This window comes from Schistocerca nitens, chromosome 9 (genome assembly GCF_023898315.1).
Source record: "Schistocerca nitens isolate TAMUIC-IGC-003100 chromosome 9, iqSchNite1.1, whole genome shotgun sequence".
Lineage (NCBI taxonomy): Eukaryota > Metazoa > Arthropoda > Insecta > Orthoptera > Acrididae > Schistocerca > Schistocerca nitens.
The window spans coordinates 284,552,674-284,571,624 of NC_064622.1; the positions used below are offsets into that span (position 1 = coordinate 284,552,674).

An 18,951-nucleotide genomic window follows, 5' to 3' on the forward strand; every position below is an offset into this window, starting at 1 on the left:
GGTCAAGTTATATCATTAGAGGGAGATTTAAACTAGCTATAAAGTGGGAGACTGAAGTGAATATGGGAGTTAGCAGGAACAGGATTCATGTGATACTGTTTTACACGCATTATCTGAAAATTAGCTTCAGCATTTTGTCACGTAGATGAAACATGAGGGTAATGGGTTGGATCTCATGTTTGCAAACATGTATGAAATTTTTGGTTTGGTTAATGTACAATAAAGAATCAGTGGTTATGAGAACATATAGCATAGCTGTCTAGGGGTGTCAATACAAATGTTAAGAACACTAGGAAGATATATTTGTTTTGCGCATGTGAAAAGAAATGATTCCAGTTGCCTGAGCAGTCAACATGAAACATTCATCTCTTACATTTTACATTTGATCAGAATTTCTTTGGATTTCCTGCCAGGTTTCCAGGCATAATTTCTCTGTGAAATCTGTTATAATCATCTCGTATTGAAGTCTGTGCTAAGTATCAAGTATCTTATCTGGGAGATCCTGCAACCCTTTAAACATGGTATGCTTTCTTTTTTTTGTTGCTTTTCCAACTGTGTCCTTGCACCATGAGAGCTCTATGCCATCTCTTATTTACTTGGTATAAAACTGTCAGTGCCATCAACACTATTTCTTTGAAGCTATAGAGGCCTTGGGTGGGTGGTCTCTACAGTGTCAGAGTTGAGTTGAGACAGTGGGTTGACATCAGGATGCTGACCACTGGTGGCTCAGGAAAACAGGAGCATTAACAGTAACATATTTTTATTAGAAAACAAGGTACAACATTCAAAGCATTGTTCCATAGTAGTTGTGTCCTGTTGGCATGCATTAACAGCAATATGGACGGCAGTTTCTGATGCAATGGCTGACCAGTGGCCAGCTTGACATCAGCAGTGGAGCAGGACTGCCAACATGGTGTAAGTTCACCAACCTAATTTTCACAGTCTCTTTTCCATCACTTCTTTAGTAACATGTCAGTCTATCATCTTGAAGCTGATAATATTATTGAGTACTGGATGGTGCTTACTCAATAATATACACAGCACCACAATTTTGATTTCACCTTCCTACACATTTATTGTCCATGAAGTTCTGTTGTTGGCATGTTGGCCAGTTTTTCAACTTCATAAGATTAATAGCAAATAAACCAAGTTGCAGTTCACAGACAAACAAGAGCCAGTGGCATAGTTCATTGAATAAATTATAAAGTCGTTGAAGCACAAGTTAATAAAACACTGCCCAAGAATCAATGGTAGCTCTAAGCAATCACTAAACAAAGCAATTAAGTGTGACACAGAACATACTTTATGTTTACACTAAACATTACAGTTCATGACAGTATTCTCTCCCAGTAATCCACAAGTTAGGAGTACACTACAACAGTTTGCTTAGATCAGCCATTAATTAAAGTCACCTCTTTCTCAACAATTACTCATTCCAATGACAATGATAGTTCAAGCCTCCTACCAACCACAACACAATTCAGTGAAAATATTCATTAACGTGAGTTACAGAAAACATCAGCATCACTGAGTTTTTTTGGATGCTGATACAAGAATATTCGTGAACACGAGGAGCACATTCAACATAGGTTGTGACTTACCAATGGAGTGGTGATGCTGGGTTTTACAGGCATACATGATGACATTCCAACAAACAAAGTTTCATGCTTTTGCTACACACAAATATTTAAACAGAAAACTCAAGAAGTGAACCCCCAGTTAGTCATACAAGAGAACCAATAAAACAATTTTATCACACAATTTCTTTTAACACCACTTTTAAGATCAATGAGCGGATTAAGACAGCAATCAATGAACCAGCATGACATAAATGTACTTAGACCAACCTTTCAAATCATGTACTGGATTCACCTTCCTGCAGTTAGGATAAACAGTTTTAAAAGGGTCCACAGATAATCTTTATATAAAAAACAAATCCAATCAACTAACATGCCAGACAGAAATTGCAAAAATCTCACTAGCAGTTAACAAGAAAGATTTAATTATTTACTTCAAGTTTCTGCTACCAGTCAAAGTTTCTGGTAGCGGAAACTTGAAATAAATAATTATCCCATACAGTCACGGTCCACAAACATAGCCATTATGGCTGAAAATAAGAAAGATTTAAATTTACACATTGGGTTCACCATCCCGCTTTTCAGAATGAATAATATTAAAATGGCCACAGGTAATCCTTACACAATAGGCAAGTCCATTACTACACTGAAATGATAATAGCTCACACATTAACATTACTCATATACAGCTGTCGTTCCAAAATGTGAACACCACCTTTCTCAACAATAATCAAATGAATAACAGGATACTCCATACTCAATATAATGTAACAAATATAGTTCTTGTCAGTATAAGCAGTTGCATCCAAAACCACATGGACTCAATACAATAACCACAATGTGCTCCAGTAAGGTACTTCATTGCAACCAACTAAGTCATCCAATCGTGTGAGCACTAAATGCGTCTTTTCAATCTGTTAAAGCCTCCAAATCCACATAGACTTTATGTGGCTGTTTAGTGTTGGTCAGAGTCCACAATTTGACGAAAGGCAGTATGCAGAAGTTCCAACGGGGCCCTACATAGAATTTTTCATATCCACTCAATCCAGCAGCAGCTTGAAATCTTCTGATCATGTGCCCTGACCAGTCCAATGGATCACCAGGGCACAGACTGCAGCCACTCTTTATCAGGCATCTCTGTCAGAGTGAGAAGTTTTCATCATACCCCTCTGGAAGGCTCTGCCCGCACACTGCCACCAGCACAGATGTGACCAGTCCTGGAGTGCCCTCTCAGGCATTATGGCCACTGGAGGCACCACTCAGTGGGAATTCAAGTGGCACCCTACTGGCACCGGAATCAAACCATCGCACCCTCCCCCCTCCTTACACCACACATCCAGGTCATGCAGAATGATGAAACTCGTACACTGGCATTAGTCACGTTGTAGCATTTTTTAAAAAGCTTCACAGTGAGTATAACATTAAATAAACTAGCTATTACTGGTGCATCACCATCTTCAAAAGGTTTAATTTTAAAAACATACACCCTAAAAATTTGCTAGGTCTGTGAGTTTTTAATGAGCAAGGTGACAAGTGTTTCAGAGCAAAGGATCTGGACAGGGCCCTCAAATCTGGGTAAGAGTTTCCCCACCACCTTATCTGCCTCCCAACTCACTGCCACAAAGTTTTTAATCTAAATCTTGTCACCCAGCCTTAATGAGACTGGCCGTCTCCCAGCATTATAGCAGCATTCTAACCTCTCATGTGTACCTCAGGATTTCTCTTGGCACACTTCCAGTTTGCCCGTATTCATGCAGAGGCAACTTTCTCTGGCAGTAGGTCATCCAATGCCCACAAATTAGATAATGGAGAATTGGGCTAAAACACAAACTTCATGGCCATCAGAGTTTGCTTGTGAGGCTCGTGTATTAAAAGCATACCCCATTTGGGGCAGTAAGCTGCCCCACCGGGTATGGTCTGCATGATTGAGGCAATAATGGCCGCCCACAAGTTTCAGGTTACTCTCTTGGCAAATGACGGATTAGGATAGTACACCATTGTAACAGTGAGACTACTTCCACTCTCAAAGTAGAAACTGCAGAAGGCCTCTGAAGTAAATTTAGGAGCATTGTCCATAACTAATTCACTACATATGCCCAAAGGTCCCAAATATCACCTGAAGGCATCTGATAGTAATCTGGGATGTCATACCATGCATCGGGATTAACCAACAAAAACACAAAAATGTGCACATGCATACAAGCGTGTAGTGGTTCCCACCTCGTGAGCACAGGAATGGCCCCACATGTACCTCTCCACAGGCTGATTCACCACATCAGATGTCAGGAACCCTGAGTGGGTATTCAATGCTGGTTTGCTAATGGCACACTTCTACAACTTGCCACCAGAAACTCATCTCTTTATCCATAGATTTCCAAATAAAATGCTCCCTTATCTCCATACTGGTCTTGAAAACACCCAGATGATCACCCACCAGGCTTTCTTGAAGGTACTTAAAAACCAAAGGTACCAAATTCTTGAGAAAGACAATTTTATGGTCACTCCCTCGCACCATGTGACACAGAACATTCCCTTTCAGATAATATGGCTTATTTGAGTCACCTTTCCTAATTCTCTCCTTCAACTCTGGTAACTGTAGCTCAATATCCTGTAGTCTGTCTGTGTCTTTAAAGAGAAGCAGACAACCACTTAAGATCGGACAAATTACATGATCTAAGCCACCTGATGCATTTGATTCACCTACTTCCTCAACCAGGAGCCGATCTTGCTCATCTCAAAACATTCTGCTCAGACTCTCTCTAATGATATTCTCTGTGCCTCTTATGGGCCTTACTTTGCCTTACTTTGAACTGGAACACCAACATTCTCATTGCCCAACCAGCAATGTGCCTGGTACACCTCGGTCTTGCCAGCACCCAGCTAAGGGCCTGGTTATCCATTTCTAACATGAATGGACAGTGTTAAAGACAGATTCTAAATTTTTCAAATGTGAATAACACTGCCAGTGCCTCCAGCTCATACATGGATCACTTCATTTCTAGTGAGGAGAGGGCACGTGAAGCATACACAATAGTGTGGCACCCCTCATCCTCCTCCTGCAAAAGAATAGCTGTGACACCTAACATCGAGGCATCAGTCAGCACTAAGAACTCGTTTTTAACGTAAGGCATTGCCAACATCAGAGTGCTCACCAAAACAGTCTTCAGCACCTCAAATGTGGCTTCTTGGTATGGGTTCCACTCAAATTTTCTTCCTAAAATCATTTAAGGGAGCTGCTAACTGGGCAAAGTTAGGTATGAATTTCCCAAGAAGATTTAGCATCCTAATACACACATCAAAAAAAGTTTTGCATCACCCCACTTCCCAGAACTCCTGAAGATAGACGTTGTTACTTTGTGCCAGGAAGGGCTCTCAGCAAGGGAAGTGTCCAGGCGTCTCAGAGTGAACCAAAGCAATGTTGTTCGGACACAGATGAGATACAGAGAGACTGGAACTGTCGATGACATGCCTAGCTCAGGCCGCCCAAGGGTCACTACTGCAGTGGATGACCACTACCTGTCGCCTATGGATTATGGCTCAGAGGAACCCTGACAGCAACGCCAACATATTGAATAATGCTTTTTGCGCAGGCACAGAATGTTGTGTTATGACTCAAACTGTGCACAGTAGGCTGCATGATGTGCAACTTCACTCCCGACATCCATGGCAAGGTCCATCTTTGCAACCACAACACCATGCAGCGTGGTACAGATGGGCCCAGCAACATGCCGAATGGACCACTCAGGATTGGTATCGTGTTCTCTCCGCCGATGAGCATCGCATATGCCTTCAACCAGACAATCGTCAGGGACATGTTTGGAGGCAACCTGGTAAGGCTGAATCCCTTACACACACTGTCCAGAGAGTGTAGTAAGGTAGAGGTTCCCTGCTGTTTTGGGGGAGCATGATGTGGGGTTGACGTTTACCGCTGGTGATCATGGAAGGCGCTGTAACAGCTGTACGATACGTGAATGCCATCCTCCGACCAATAGTGCATCCATATCAGATTGGTGAGGCATTCATCTTCATGGATGACAATTTGTGCCCCCGTCATGCACATCTTGTGAATGACTTCCTTCAGGATTAAGACACCACTTGACTAGAGAGGCCAGCATGTTCTCCAGACATGAAGCCCCCCCCCCCCCCCCCCCGAATATACCTGGGATAGATTAAAAAAAACTGCTTATGGATGACGTGACCTATCAACCACTCTGAGGGATCTACCCTGAATCTCCATTGAGGAGTGGGACTATCTGGACCATCAGTGCCTTGATGAACTTGTGAATAGTATCCCACGAAAAATACAGGCATGCATGAATGCAAGAGGATGTGCTACTGTGTATTAGAGGTACCGGTGTGTAAAGCAATATGGGCCACCACCCCTGAAGATCTCGCTGTATGGTGTTACAACAAGCAATGTGTGGTTTTCATGAGCAATAAAAATGGTGGAAATGACTATGTTGATCTCTATTCCAGTTTTCTATACGTGTTCCAGAAGTCTCGGAACCGAGGCGATGGAAAACTTTTTTTTGTGTGTATATAATGTACCACCCCTTTTGTAGTCTTTGGAGGATGAAATGACGGATGGCCGTCAGTATGGCTTTGGTCTACCTTGCCCCCTAGGTGTCCTAAAAAGGAAATTTCAGGTTGGGGAAACTTAGCTTTGCCAAGCTTAACAGTGAACCTGGCCTTCTTAAAACACTCCAAAACCTCTCTAATATGCTCAAGATGTTGTTTGAAATTCTCACTAATGATCACTAGGTCATCAAGGTAATGATAAATACGTCTAAATTTTAACCCATAAAAAATATTATCTAAAATTCTAGACAGGACTGTGGCACCGGTGGAAAGTCCAAACAGCACTGTTGTACTCAGAGATTCCAGTGAGTAATGAAAGGTGTCACGGGTTTTGATTCTTTGGCTAATGGAACCCGATAATAGGCCTGATTATGTGTGAGAGCTGTAAAAATCTTGGCATTCTTAAACCAGCCAAAACCCATATGCAGATCAACTAATGGTATTGACTGCAGAACTACCTTCTTATTCAAGGCTCTATAATCCACTACTGGGCATACCCCATCCTTTTCCTTAAGTACCACAAATATGGGGATGCATAGGTTGATGTAGACATCCTTACAACCCCCTATATCAACATTTCGTCTATGAGTATCTTGAGATACTTAATATGAGGTGGAGAGAGATGATACGGTGGGTGCCATACTGGTATGTTGTCAGTAACCTCAAGTTTGTTCTCCTCCCCTTTCACTGTACCCAAACGATCATCAATACATTGCCAAATTCATTACACAAATGGCATAACCCCCTGCCTGCTCAAGGGACAGATAACTAAAATCACAACCATCCTTAAATCCCTCAATAGTAAGCACTCTAGACTGATTCTCGATACCACTTCCCTACCAGTGCTTACAAAATGGCCCTAAACCATAGGACGCAGTATCTGATAAAGTTGCAGGTCAGCTAAACCAAATATCTCCCCATGATCCTGCAGTACTAATAAAAAGTACAGGCACTGCTCAACATCCTCGCTACATTCCTTTCAGCGGGTTGGGTTGTTTATTGAAAACTCACTATCACAACTACTTAGACCCTGCATTCTCGCAGCTATTTCCTTAACTGAGTCCTGCAACTGTTCACAGAGCACATCCATGGGCATGACACTGTGCAAATTCTGAACTCTATTAGCATAGTGCACCACATGCACTCTAATTCTACTAACCGGCAAGCATGAAGGCTCCCCAGTTTCAAAAAAGGACACTAACAAGCTAATCTCTGCTAACACACACTGAATGCTGGTGATGACATCACTCACCTGGTCTGGCTGCAAGTCCAGTGCGGTGACAGGCTTATTGATTACCTCCTTCATCCACTGTGCTAACTCAGCTGTGCTCCTGGCAGCATCGCCATCCCTAACAGCAATACAACTTTTTTAACCCTACTGAATGCAATTATGCACACCATCCACAATCCACCACAACCACATTGTGGTGCTGGGGTTTACAGGCATACATAATCACATTCCAATGAACAAAATTTCTTAGTTTTATTGCACAAGAATATTTAAACAGAAAACTCAAGAGGTGAACTCCCATTAGCCTTACAAGAGAATCAACAAAACAATTTTATCATACAATGTTCCTAATTTTTTTAATACAATGTTTAAGATCAATGAGTGGGAAAATTTGAATTTAAATCTTCATTCCCCTTTTACCCTTAATAAATAGCTAAACAACTAATATTAAGACAGCAGCTAATGAACCAGCATGACATAAACACACTTGGAATCAACCAAAACAACTTTCAAATTATCTACTGGGTTCATCTTCTTGCAGTGAGAATAAATAGTTTTAAAAGGGCCCAGAGATAATCTTTACATTAAAAAACAAATTCAATCAACTAACATGGCAGACAGAAATTGCACAAATCTCACTACCAACTAACAAGAAAGATTTAAATTTATGCACTAAGTTCACTGTCCTGCATTTCCATTACTACACTGAGTTGATAGCTCATATGTTAACATTACTCACATACAGCCCTCCTTCCAGAATGTGAATGACACCTTTTTCAACAATAATCAAATGAATAACAGGATACGCCACACTCAATGTAATGTAACAAATATGGTCCTTGTCAAGGCAAGCATGCACATCCAAAACCATGTGGACTCAATACAATAACCACAATGTACACAAATAACATACTTCATTACAACCAACAAAGTTATTCAGTTGTATGAGCAGTAAAAAAAAAAAACGTGACTTTACAAGTTGTAACAGCCACACTAATCCGCATAGGCTAACAGTTACAAATGGTCATCTCAACAAACATCACCCTTTTTTTAGGCTGTTTAATGTTGCTCAAGGTCCACAATTTGGCAAATGGCAATATGCAGCAGTTCCAGTGGTCCCCTTCATAGAATTCTTCATATCCACCTATCCAACTAAGGCTCGTAGCCTCCGTTTGATGACCATGTGCTTCAACCAGTCCAATGTATCACCAGGGCAATGACTGCAGCCACTCTTCATCAGCTGTCTCTGTCACAGTGAGAAGTTTTCGTTGTCCCCATCCTGAAGGTTCTGCCCACATGCCACCAGCAGCATGGATACCACCAATCCCAGAGTTCCCTCTCAGTACTTGCAGCCACTGGAGGCACCACTCAGCAGGAATTCAAAGTGGCAGCCACCAGTGCCGGAATCAAACCATCACAAAGGTATTATTTGTTTGTAAGCTCCAGTGGAATTGGGTGCAGACTGATGGCTTTGGGTGATGTCTGACTATTTAAAAAAATTATAAAAGTTTATGGACACATTTTATGCATCTGCATTAGGAATACCCAACTTACAAATGCAAATGCCAACTGAAAATTACAGTAAATTATGCAAAAATCTTAATTAATCAATGAAGCACATCATCATATGAATAAAATTTAGGTCTACAAATTATAATGGTGAACATCAGAATTTAACAAGCTTAGAGGCAAAATCTGCAATTGAAAATGTAGCTACTTCTGAAGGTGGATCTTAATTATCTCGTAAATTAATTAGTTTCAAAGAATTTGAAATATGCTACTTGAAAGTTTAATGGCCAATCTTTACAGCTAGTGATGTCACCATGCCTAGAAATGCATTCTACCTCACCAGGCTTTTTTTATTATGTAATGAGGTGGTGGTGGTGGTTGTTGGGAGGTTTAAGGGGGACTAAACAGCGAAGGTCATCAGTCCCCTAATGAGGTGGAATTTTCATTTAGGTATAACTTTTAATTAACAGATTTCCTAGTAGACTGAGTGCAATATTAGAATCAGCACATCAAAAATATTATCCTGAATAATGAATCTTAGTGTTAAACAATTTTATTGATGTTTTGGAATATTCAAAAACCTTTTACATGTATACCATTTGAATAATGTACAATAAAAACAAGCAAAGCAAAACAGATAAAAAGACAGTTATTAACAGGAGTTGAAGTCATAACATGTGGCGCAGCTCAACTTTCTATGGCACGGTGGGATACCTGTGGTACCACATGCACCATCTCAGTGCAACTCTGCAATTCAGGGCCAAAAGTGGCTGCAGATATGGAAGACCACCACAGTTCTTGTAGTAGAAGACAGCTTCCAGTAGTGATGTCCACCCTTGCAAGTGGAGGCATGCAATGTCAGTTTACCTGCATACATACAGGCAGATGGGAGAGTGCATCACCCTGCGTTTATGAACACCTGCCCTTCACAACAGAAGTCCAACTGCAGCTGAAGTGAGCCTGAGGAAGCCACCAGTGGGAAGGTTCCAAGCCCACAGGAGTGTGCTTGCAAGCAGTAGACAGGTCACCAGTGGTGGCATCTGTGACTTGTGGTGGCAGCTTGCAAAACCATGTTGCCCCATCAGCTGATGTGGACCACAATTCTTAGTACGTTCTGCCAGATTGCAAATGTCTCTACTGAAAATGGTGGGTATTTATGCAGGTTCAGTGCCCAGTTGTGCTGAGAAGGCATTGCCTCTAATCACAGACACCAATACAGTTCAGCAGTCTGGAGGTGTGGCAAATTGCCTGCCACTGCCATGGCCAGCCTGCCATTCTGTTGCATCATCAGTACTGCAAGCGACGACCCCTGGCACACAATGTGGAAATTGGCTGGGGATACCACTGCGTCTGATGCAATGGAGTTTTGCTCTTCTCTGCATCCATTGGCATCTGCAGCCCGCAAGTGAAGCAGCCACAGAGCTGCTATTTTACTTAATAGTGCTGAAAATTAGTGGCAGTGCTACAGGCCCTCCCTCCCACAGTAGATCCAGTCCATGGATCTTACCTCTGGATAACTGTGTAAAGACTCAGCACACATTTTCACAATGACAGTGATGTGCAGTACATTTTCTTAATTCAACTCAGGCTGAATCACAAGGTTTGTTGACAGCATATTAAGCCCACAACTTTAGTCCACTGGCTTTCATTTACATACGACATGAAATAAGTGATTACTCATAAACTAGCAGGGTAATGTTACCAAACTCTCCCCTTGCATTCGTTATCCCTTAACAGTACATTAGTTTAACAGGTTCTGTACATTACACAAAACAGAATACAAATGTTACACTGTCTCCCACTAGTCAGCACACCACTGGCAGCTACTCAGCATGCCATAAACTATTTAAAAGCCTTATTAGTAATTACACAAAAAGTCATTCAGAGCACTGTGTCATTAATCCCATCGGTATGGTTTTATACAAGAGAAGAATCTGAACCATCATTCACTGTATAACTTTATTTCATCTGATACTAAAATGTAGACTTTCACGGCCAGAAATATCATATCCATTATAAGTATCCGGGCTGTTATGCCGTGGTCGGTTGATGAATTCTGTGTCGATTCCCAACGTTTCGTCTCCGACTGCGGGAGACATCTTCAAGGGGGTCCGTAGCTTGGTGGAAGGTCCAACACACCCACTGGCTCGTTACTACTAGCGAGCCAGTGGGTGTGTTGGACCTTCCATCGAGCTATGGACCCCCTTGAAGATGTCTCCCGCAGTCGGAGACAAAATGTTGGGAATCGACACAGAATTCATCAACCGACCACGGCATAACAGCCCGGATAATTATAATGGACATTTATTTCATCTGTTATTATAAGTTGTCTGTCTTGAGCTGACTGCAATGTAATTAAAAAGAACTACACCAGACTCGTTTCACTTTTATTTACAAAGCATCATCTGTGGTATTCTGTAAATTGGATACACAAGTTTGTACATTTATTTTTTGATTCTTTTATGTTAAAAACAGCATTTTCTTTATGAAGTTGGTCTGCAAGCTACTTATGGTGTTTCTTTACATAGTCTCCATTATGTTCATGGATGCACATATTATGCTTTATATTTCATGGATGCACATACTCTTACCATTGTTCACAATAAATATAGAACAAACTAATAAAACATTAGAAATACCTTTCTCTTTTATGAATTATTGTAACACATTGTTTCTTATTTAATCACATCCTGTACTCCACAGGTAGACCAGTGTACTTGTAGTTCTGCCTCTCTTAACAAATTATCCTTAACAAATCATTCTTAACAGTAAATGGTTCAACTTCATTAATCTATTATGTCTGGCATTTCTATTCAACTATCTGATGGCTTCTTTGCTCACTGTTTTGGCGCAACATTTGAAACTTACTTTCTATGACCAAAGTTGCCCTTATGTTTCCCCAGAAAATATACCCCTAAAATTGTGTTCGCATATTAACCACATACAGCACTACCACAAAAAAATACACTGAAAGGTAATTCTACTTACTTCCCTGCTGTAGTGCTAATCACAGACTGAACTCCTCTCATAGTGCTAGGCTTTCCTGTAACCCCACTAACCCAAAGCAACATTCCGATGTTATGCAAGATTACATCATGCAAATTAAGCCTTAGTGAGTTTATATGCAGTTCAACTGATTATTCCTTAACATAAATGAGTCTTGTGACAGTATTTCACTGTGAATAGCTTCCCCTGACACAACAATTTCCCTTAGGTTCCACTGTGTTTCACAGAATGTCAGTTTTGGCATGATGCTTGAGCCAAAAATCTATCCCAGAAGCTCACTGTTTGAATCAGCAGCCTGTGCTGTCTGCCACTCTGTGAGGCTGTGACCTAGTGCTTGTACTGCCATAACCTTCTGATCATCAGGCTCACATTCCTTGAAGGATTCTGCCATGTTGGCCCAAACTTTTCCCTTAAAAACACATTTCCTCCTTTTTCTCCTACCCCTTTTTTGCTTCTAAGGAGACAAAGCCGCATCTAGTGGTGGCTAATCTGTGTCCTTCAGAAATAAACTTGTCTGTATGTATTACTTTACTACTTATAACATCTGCAAAACAATCAGCAACAATAAAAAGCATCTATGAATTCTCTGTAGTATTTACAAAAACATTACTGCCTGTAGCTCCACTCTGCATGACACAAAAATCATCATCACATGTACTTTCCTATAGACCTGGCCCAGACTCTCCAGCCTGGAAACAACACCCATTATCGTGCAATGGGGTAAATACTACTGCACTTAAATCACCCATGTTGCTATCTTCATACTTCTTTACTTTGGTATAGCCCAACTTACTTCATCTAGTATGACAGCTACTTCAGCCTCCGTATTTTCACAAGATTCGGAACTGATTACTCTCCTTAACTTCTACAACATTACTGCTCTCTGCAACTTCTCTCTCCTTACTTTCTGCGTCCTTCTTCTTCCTTAATTTCCACAAAATCCTGTTATTCCTTACTCCTAGCAAATTGTGCTTCTTTCTACCTACCCAGTCATAAAATGTCTTCTGCTTCTCTTTCACATACTGTAGAGTAGCTCTCCTGCATGAAGCTCTGTTCCTTTCTTCAGCCTTTATTTCCTTAAACATAAATGCATAGTCAGCTTGCAACCAAGCTACTTCAGCTGCTAAAATTCATAATGTTTTATCCTGAATAGCCCACTGAGGTGCTGTAAATGACATGATTAACCCTATACCAGCTATATGAACAACAAAAAATGATGAGAAAAAACAAAATGGTAACATTTAAATGTACTATTATCCTAACACTTCCCTCTATTTTTACATGCTTACTTACCAAGCCATATTCAGCACTAAACAAACCACAAAATATGTTGTGTCTGTTCCCAACAGTGCAAACGAACATACATTTCCTACAATTCTTAGACTCTGGCAACATGAAAACTCTGTTCAATAAATATAACAAAACAGCAAACCAAAATAAAATTCTGAAAATGACACTTAACTTAAACAAGATCATTATACTTCTTACTGTACTGAGCTTCACTTCCTGAGCTGCTACACATACTTAACACCTTATACTCCTACAGATAATGAGCCACCCCCTAACTCACATGTCAATATAAGGGACAGTCAAATGAAAATAAGAGAGGTGGAAAAATGTACATAAACTGTTAATTATTTCAAAAGGAATTGCCTTAACTACTGACACATTTGTCCAACTGTGAAACAAGATGGTTAGTGCCTTTATGTAGAAATGTTTACAATTGCCTGTGGAACCATGATTGTACTCAGGCATGCACCTCTCTGTCCAAAGCAAACTGACAGTCATGAATGTTTTTCTCCAGGGTTCCAAAAACATGGAAATTGCTTGGGGGGGGGGGGGGGGAGATCAGGACCATATAGAGGATGTGTAATGGCTTCCCAGTGAAATTTCTGCAGTGTACTCACAGAAATCTTGGCAAAATGTGGGTGGTCCTGCATCAGTCTAAATAATAATAATAATAATAATAACCATAATATATTACCTCTGTCATTTCTCGTTCGTATCAAAAATTTCCTGTTTAAAAATTTTTCTTGGATTTTTCATCACTTTTGCATTGAAACCCCCACATGCATAACTTATCACTTAGTCACATCATACATGTCATGATTTGCGTTTAAATGCTTCTGGAAAGGGGCAACTTATGACTAAGTGCCAGTGGAATCCAGTCTGAAAAAGAAGTATCTATCCTTTTCCAGTAATATTCAGTGTGTTCATTATGCCTTTTTGGGCTAAATTTGTCCAAAAGACAAAGCTGCAGAATAAATATACACAGTCTTGTCACATTAATATGACCACCACCTACATTCAATGTCAATGTGTAATAACCTCTCACAGATGGCAGGCGGCAGCACGAGCAGTGGAGGATATAGACTGAAGTGCCAAAGAAATTGGTATAGCCAGTGCTGTTTTTCTGGGGGAACGCTGGGGGATGCATACCCCTAAACTTTTTCGTCGACAAAGTAATTCTTTTACGATGCTGAGAGTGCCAAAGATTTATTTCACGGATATAATTTTTGTATTTCATTTTTTCATGTTGCTAATTGCAGTTTTTGATGGGAAAAGCAATGTCATTGACTGTTTCAAGCATTTTGAAGCTGCAGCAACCGTTCTCGACAACTGAATCGCTGGCAGTCAGTTCGACAAGCATGTAGTGCTGTCGCCCGCTAATAGTGGGTGATGGTAGTGCTAAACGGATATGCATACGCTCAAACGCCGAGCTACCGATAGATGTCTCTACAGTCCTGCTACCATGATCCTTTATGATTTCAAGTAAAAAACTTGGCTGCAGAATTTGCAAAGAAGTAGGAAGTTTAGGCATAGAAAGAAATAAACAAGGCATGAAAATTGCACAGCTTTGGGCTACAGTATCTGTGTCATCTTCAGGTGGTTCCAGAAAAGAAGAAATGGTTTCTTTGCGTGAAGTCAACTGAAGAGTCCGATACCATTTTTTTTTTTTTGTAGTTCGACATGTTGATGACGTCATGGCTGAAAGCAGATGGGTGGTATCCCATGCTTCAGTTATAAGTAATTTTCGCTGCATTATATCCATTGTCGGAGTACCCTCAAACTTTTTTTTTAGAAAAAAAGCACTGGGTATAGCCATGCGTATTCAAACACAGAGGTATGTAAACAGGCAGAACACAACACTGCAGTCCATAAAAGACAAGTGTCTGGCACAGTTGTTACATTGGTTACTGCTACTACAATGGGAGGTTATCAAGATTTAACTGAGTTTGAACGTGGTGTTATAGTCAGTGCATGAGCGATGTAACACAGCATATCCAAGGTAGTGATGAAGTGGAGATTTTCCCGTACGACCATTTTGCGAGTGTACTGTGAATATCAGGAATATGGTAAAACATCAAACCTCCAACATCACTGTGGCTGGAAAAAAGATCCTGCTAGAACAGGACCAACAACGACTGAAGAGAACTGAGGCATTGAAATCAAAAAGGGGATATGTCACTCAACTGATGTTCTGAGATACATTGAAAAAACTGTATAACTCTGAATAGTGTTATTCCCAAACCTTATAGTTAGTCCCACAGACTCATGAGGAAGAATACAATGTTATACTAACAATCTGTAATCATAGGATGAAGGCAACTAATAGAAAATGGTAATAGAAAATGACTGACATATCCCCTTTTTGATTTAAACAACAGTCATTGTACTGAAATGTTGTATAGTGAAACAAAATACCACATCTACAAGCAAAATATTAGTTTTAATCATTTCAACATGGTCATACACATGTAACATTGGAGAGTTAATTCCACATGATTTACTTATTAAATAACCCCTTTTATATCGACAGAGATATGTGTTCATAAATTTGTCACTCTTGGTCACTGTCCCAAACTTCACTTCCAGATCATTGGCGTCCTCTCGACCAATCACTTTATTAATGTCGCATTGCTTTAGAAGGCTATCAAAATACTCATGAAACTGCAAAGAGCGTGTAATATCCTTCAGTTTCTCATGTTTCAGTGGAATGACGTCCATGTATGCTCTCGGCACATTATGGAAATGAGGGACTGTCCCAGCCTTAACCAGACGAAAATCATATTTCACCATTCCACTGCTATTGGGTGAAACAGAGACACATTTTGATTGGTCAGTGTACTTAAATTGTTTGTAACGTGTAACAGCCCATTTTTCTCCTTTCACAGTTGCAGACTTCTTAAAAAATGAATCTAGATGTTTCTGATAGTCAAGAAATGTGTCCTGTGTGCATAGTTCAATATGTATGCTTTTCCTTGCTTTCTGTAGTACTGTGAACCATAGGTGGGGAGTATACACTGTGTCCTGTTTACCTTTTCTGTAATTCCAGACTTGTAAAGTCCCTATCATAGGCATTGTAGGAATGCCCACGGGTTGGGAACATGTGGAAAACGTTGGAAAATCTACCATTATGAACTAAAGTGTACCAAAATTGAACCATGGTGTGATTCCTATTCTGTCCTGTACAGGCATCTGAAAATCCATACAACATTTTCACACTAGAGGCCACAGGTTTAGTTATGAAATCCATAAGAAGAGAAACCACTGCATTAGGGCCCTTCGTAGCAGTTACTTCATCAAACATAAATTAAAGCTTTGCTATCAGAAAATCTATGAATACCAAATACAAATACCCATGGCTGCCGCAAATAGAACATATCAGTTATCAGTATGTGGGGAACAGGCATGTTCTGCATTAAATCGAATGTGATCATTTCTGATTTTCCCACCTCTTCTCCTTGTACAATTTTTTCACAATGTGCCCTTGACCTTCTTTTGTTTAATCACATTCCTCTTCCACAATTGGGGGCATCTTTTCTTCCTTCTAAATTCATGTAAATCATCTTGGGACTCATCTGATGGTTCCATCACCAAAGCCGTTTTGAAATCTCACAGCTGATTGCTGCAAACCGTTACAGTGCTGCCCTCACGCCTCACGTTCTTTCGTGCAATATAGGGACTTGTCTCTGTGACAAGTCCTCTTTCTGCACGAAACATAATTTCAACACTGGTTTTGACAGGGAAGAAAACACTGAACAAGTCCCATTTTAGAACCAACACATGCGGAATCGTGTGAAAATGCCAACTACAGTAATAACTCATACACCCCAAAAATGATGACAGGTCCCTTTTCTGATCTCAACGCCTCAATCATTCAACATGACAGAAGTGCAACCCTTACACAAATTGCTCCAGATTTCAGTGCTGGGCCATCAACAGGTGGTAGCATGTGAACTATTCAATGAAACATCATCGATATGAGCTTTCGGAGCCAAAGACCCACTCATGTACCCTTTATGACTGCATGACACAACGCTTTATGCATTGCATGGGCCTGTCAACACCAACATTAGAGTGTTGATGACTGGAAACGTGTTGGTGGGTTGGATGAGTCTCGTTTCAAATTTCATCAAGTGGGAGGATGTGTAGGGGTATGGAGGCAACCTCATGAATCCTGCTTGTCACCAGGGGACTGCTCAAGCTGTTGGAGGCTCTGTAATTATATGGGGCATGTGCGGTTGGAGTGATATGGGATCCCTGATAAGTTAGATACGACTCTTGACAGGTGACTTGTATGTAAGCATTCTGTCTGATCACCTGCATCCATTCATGTCCATTGCACCTTCCAATGGACTTGTGCAATTCCAGCAATACAATGTGGCACCCCACATGTCCAGGAACACTCTTGTGAGTTTAAACACATCTGCTCACCACCAGACTGCCCAGACGTGAACATTACTGAGCATATCTGGGATGCCTTACAACATGCAGTTCAGAAAAGAAACCCCACCCCCTTGTACTTTTATGGATTCATGGATAGTCCTGCAGGATTCATGGTTTCAATTCCCTCCAGCACTACTTTAGACATTGTTGCCTGCCACACCATTTTGCGGCACTTCTGCGTGCTTGCGGGGACCCTACACAATGTCAGGAGGGTGTACCAGTTCCTTTGGCTCTTCAGTGTATACAGTGTGTCAGGAGGGTGACATGGATCAGATTTTATGCTCCAACAGACAGGTGACCATTGGTGAGTAGGGCGTGAAATTTTTGAAAGCCAAGGGTCCACGGTGGACGTGAGAGTGTCATGGTCTGGGGGCTGTTTTCATGGTATTTCCTGCAGGATCTCGTCATTCTGGAAGGCACAATGGATCAAAGCGGGTATGTGTCTATCCTTGAAGACCATTTCCACCCCACATGTAGTTTGTTTTTCCTCAGAATGCTGATACCTACCAGCAAGACAGTGCAACATGTCACACTGCTCGCAGTGAACAAGCATGTTCCAAAGAGCACCAGGATGAGTTTATTGTACTCCACTGGCCAACAAAGTGCCCAGATTTAAACTCAACTGAGAATATGTGGGGCCACCTTGATCAGGCTGTTCCAGTCACGGACCCTCAGCCAAGAAACCTAGCACAGCTGGCCACGGCACTGGAGTCAGCATGGCTCCACATCCCTGGCGATACTTCCAGAGCCTCATTGACTCTCTTCCTGCAAGTCTCACAGTGGTCCACACTGCAAAAGGTGGTTGTTCAGGCTTTTGACATATGACCACAGTGTGACTGGACAGTGTATCTGCACTTGAAACTTACTACTCATTAGAATATAGATTATTAATATATACCTTGATTACACAGATTATTAATGTATACCTTGACTTGTTCCATATCCCCAAAGGTTTTCCTTCATCATGGGGTCTATGGAACATGGTGATTGACTGAATGAATGAATGAATTAACTAATGAATGAATGAATAACAAATTAATGTAATCAGCTGATATTATAATTTTATTTTCAGCATACTGCACTCCGGGTAGAAGATGCATGTCAGTGGCAGATTATCACAGTTAGCCAAGCAGCTACTGGGGAAGCTTACTTTCGATGATCATCATGCTGTGTTCAGCCATAAGACTAACTGGGAACTCCTGCGAGCACTTAGTGTCCTGCTAGTGTGTGGTTCTGATCGACTGGTAGACAACAGTCTCCCGGTTTGTATATTGAACTTTTTATAAATCCTGCGTACACTTTTAATATTCTGTAATTGAA

General features: G+C 40.9%; 1 protein-coding gene across 3 annotated transcripts in view; it reads left to right on the top strand.

Annotated features, from left to right (window-relative positions):
* Window positions 1-18,951, top strand: part of LOC126203847 (hydroxyproline dehydrogenase-like) — a 176,674-nt gene that overhangs the window by 28,173 nt on the left and 129,550 nt on the right. For all 3 annotated transcript variants that reach the window (XM_049938222.1, XM_049938221.1, XM_049938223.1), the window contains one exon: window positions 18,704-18,893. In XM_049938222.1, the coding sequence (XP_049794179.1) occupies window positions 18,726-18,893 (168 nt within the window). In that variant the 5' untranslated portion in view covers window positions 18,704-18,725. The remainder of the gene's footprint in view (window positions 1-18,703; window positions 18,894-18,951) is intronic.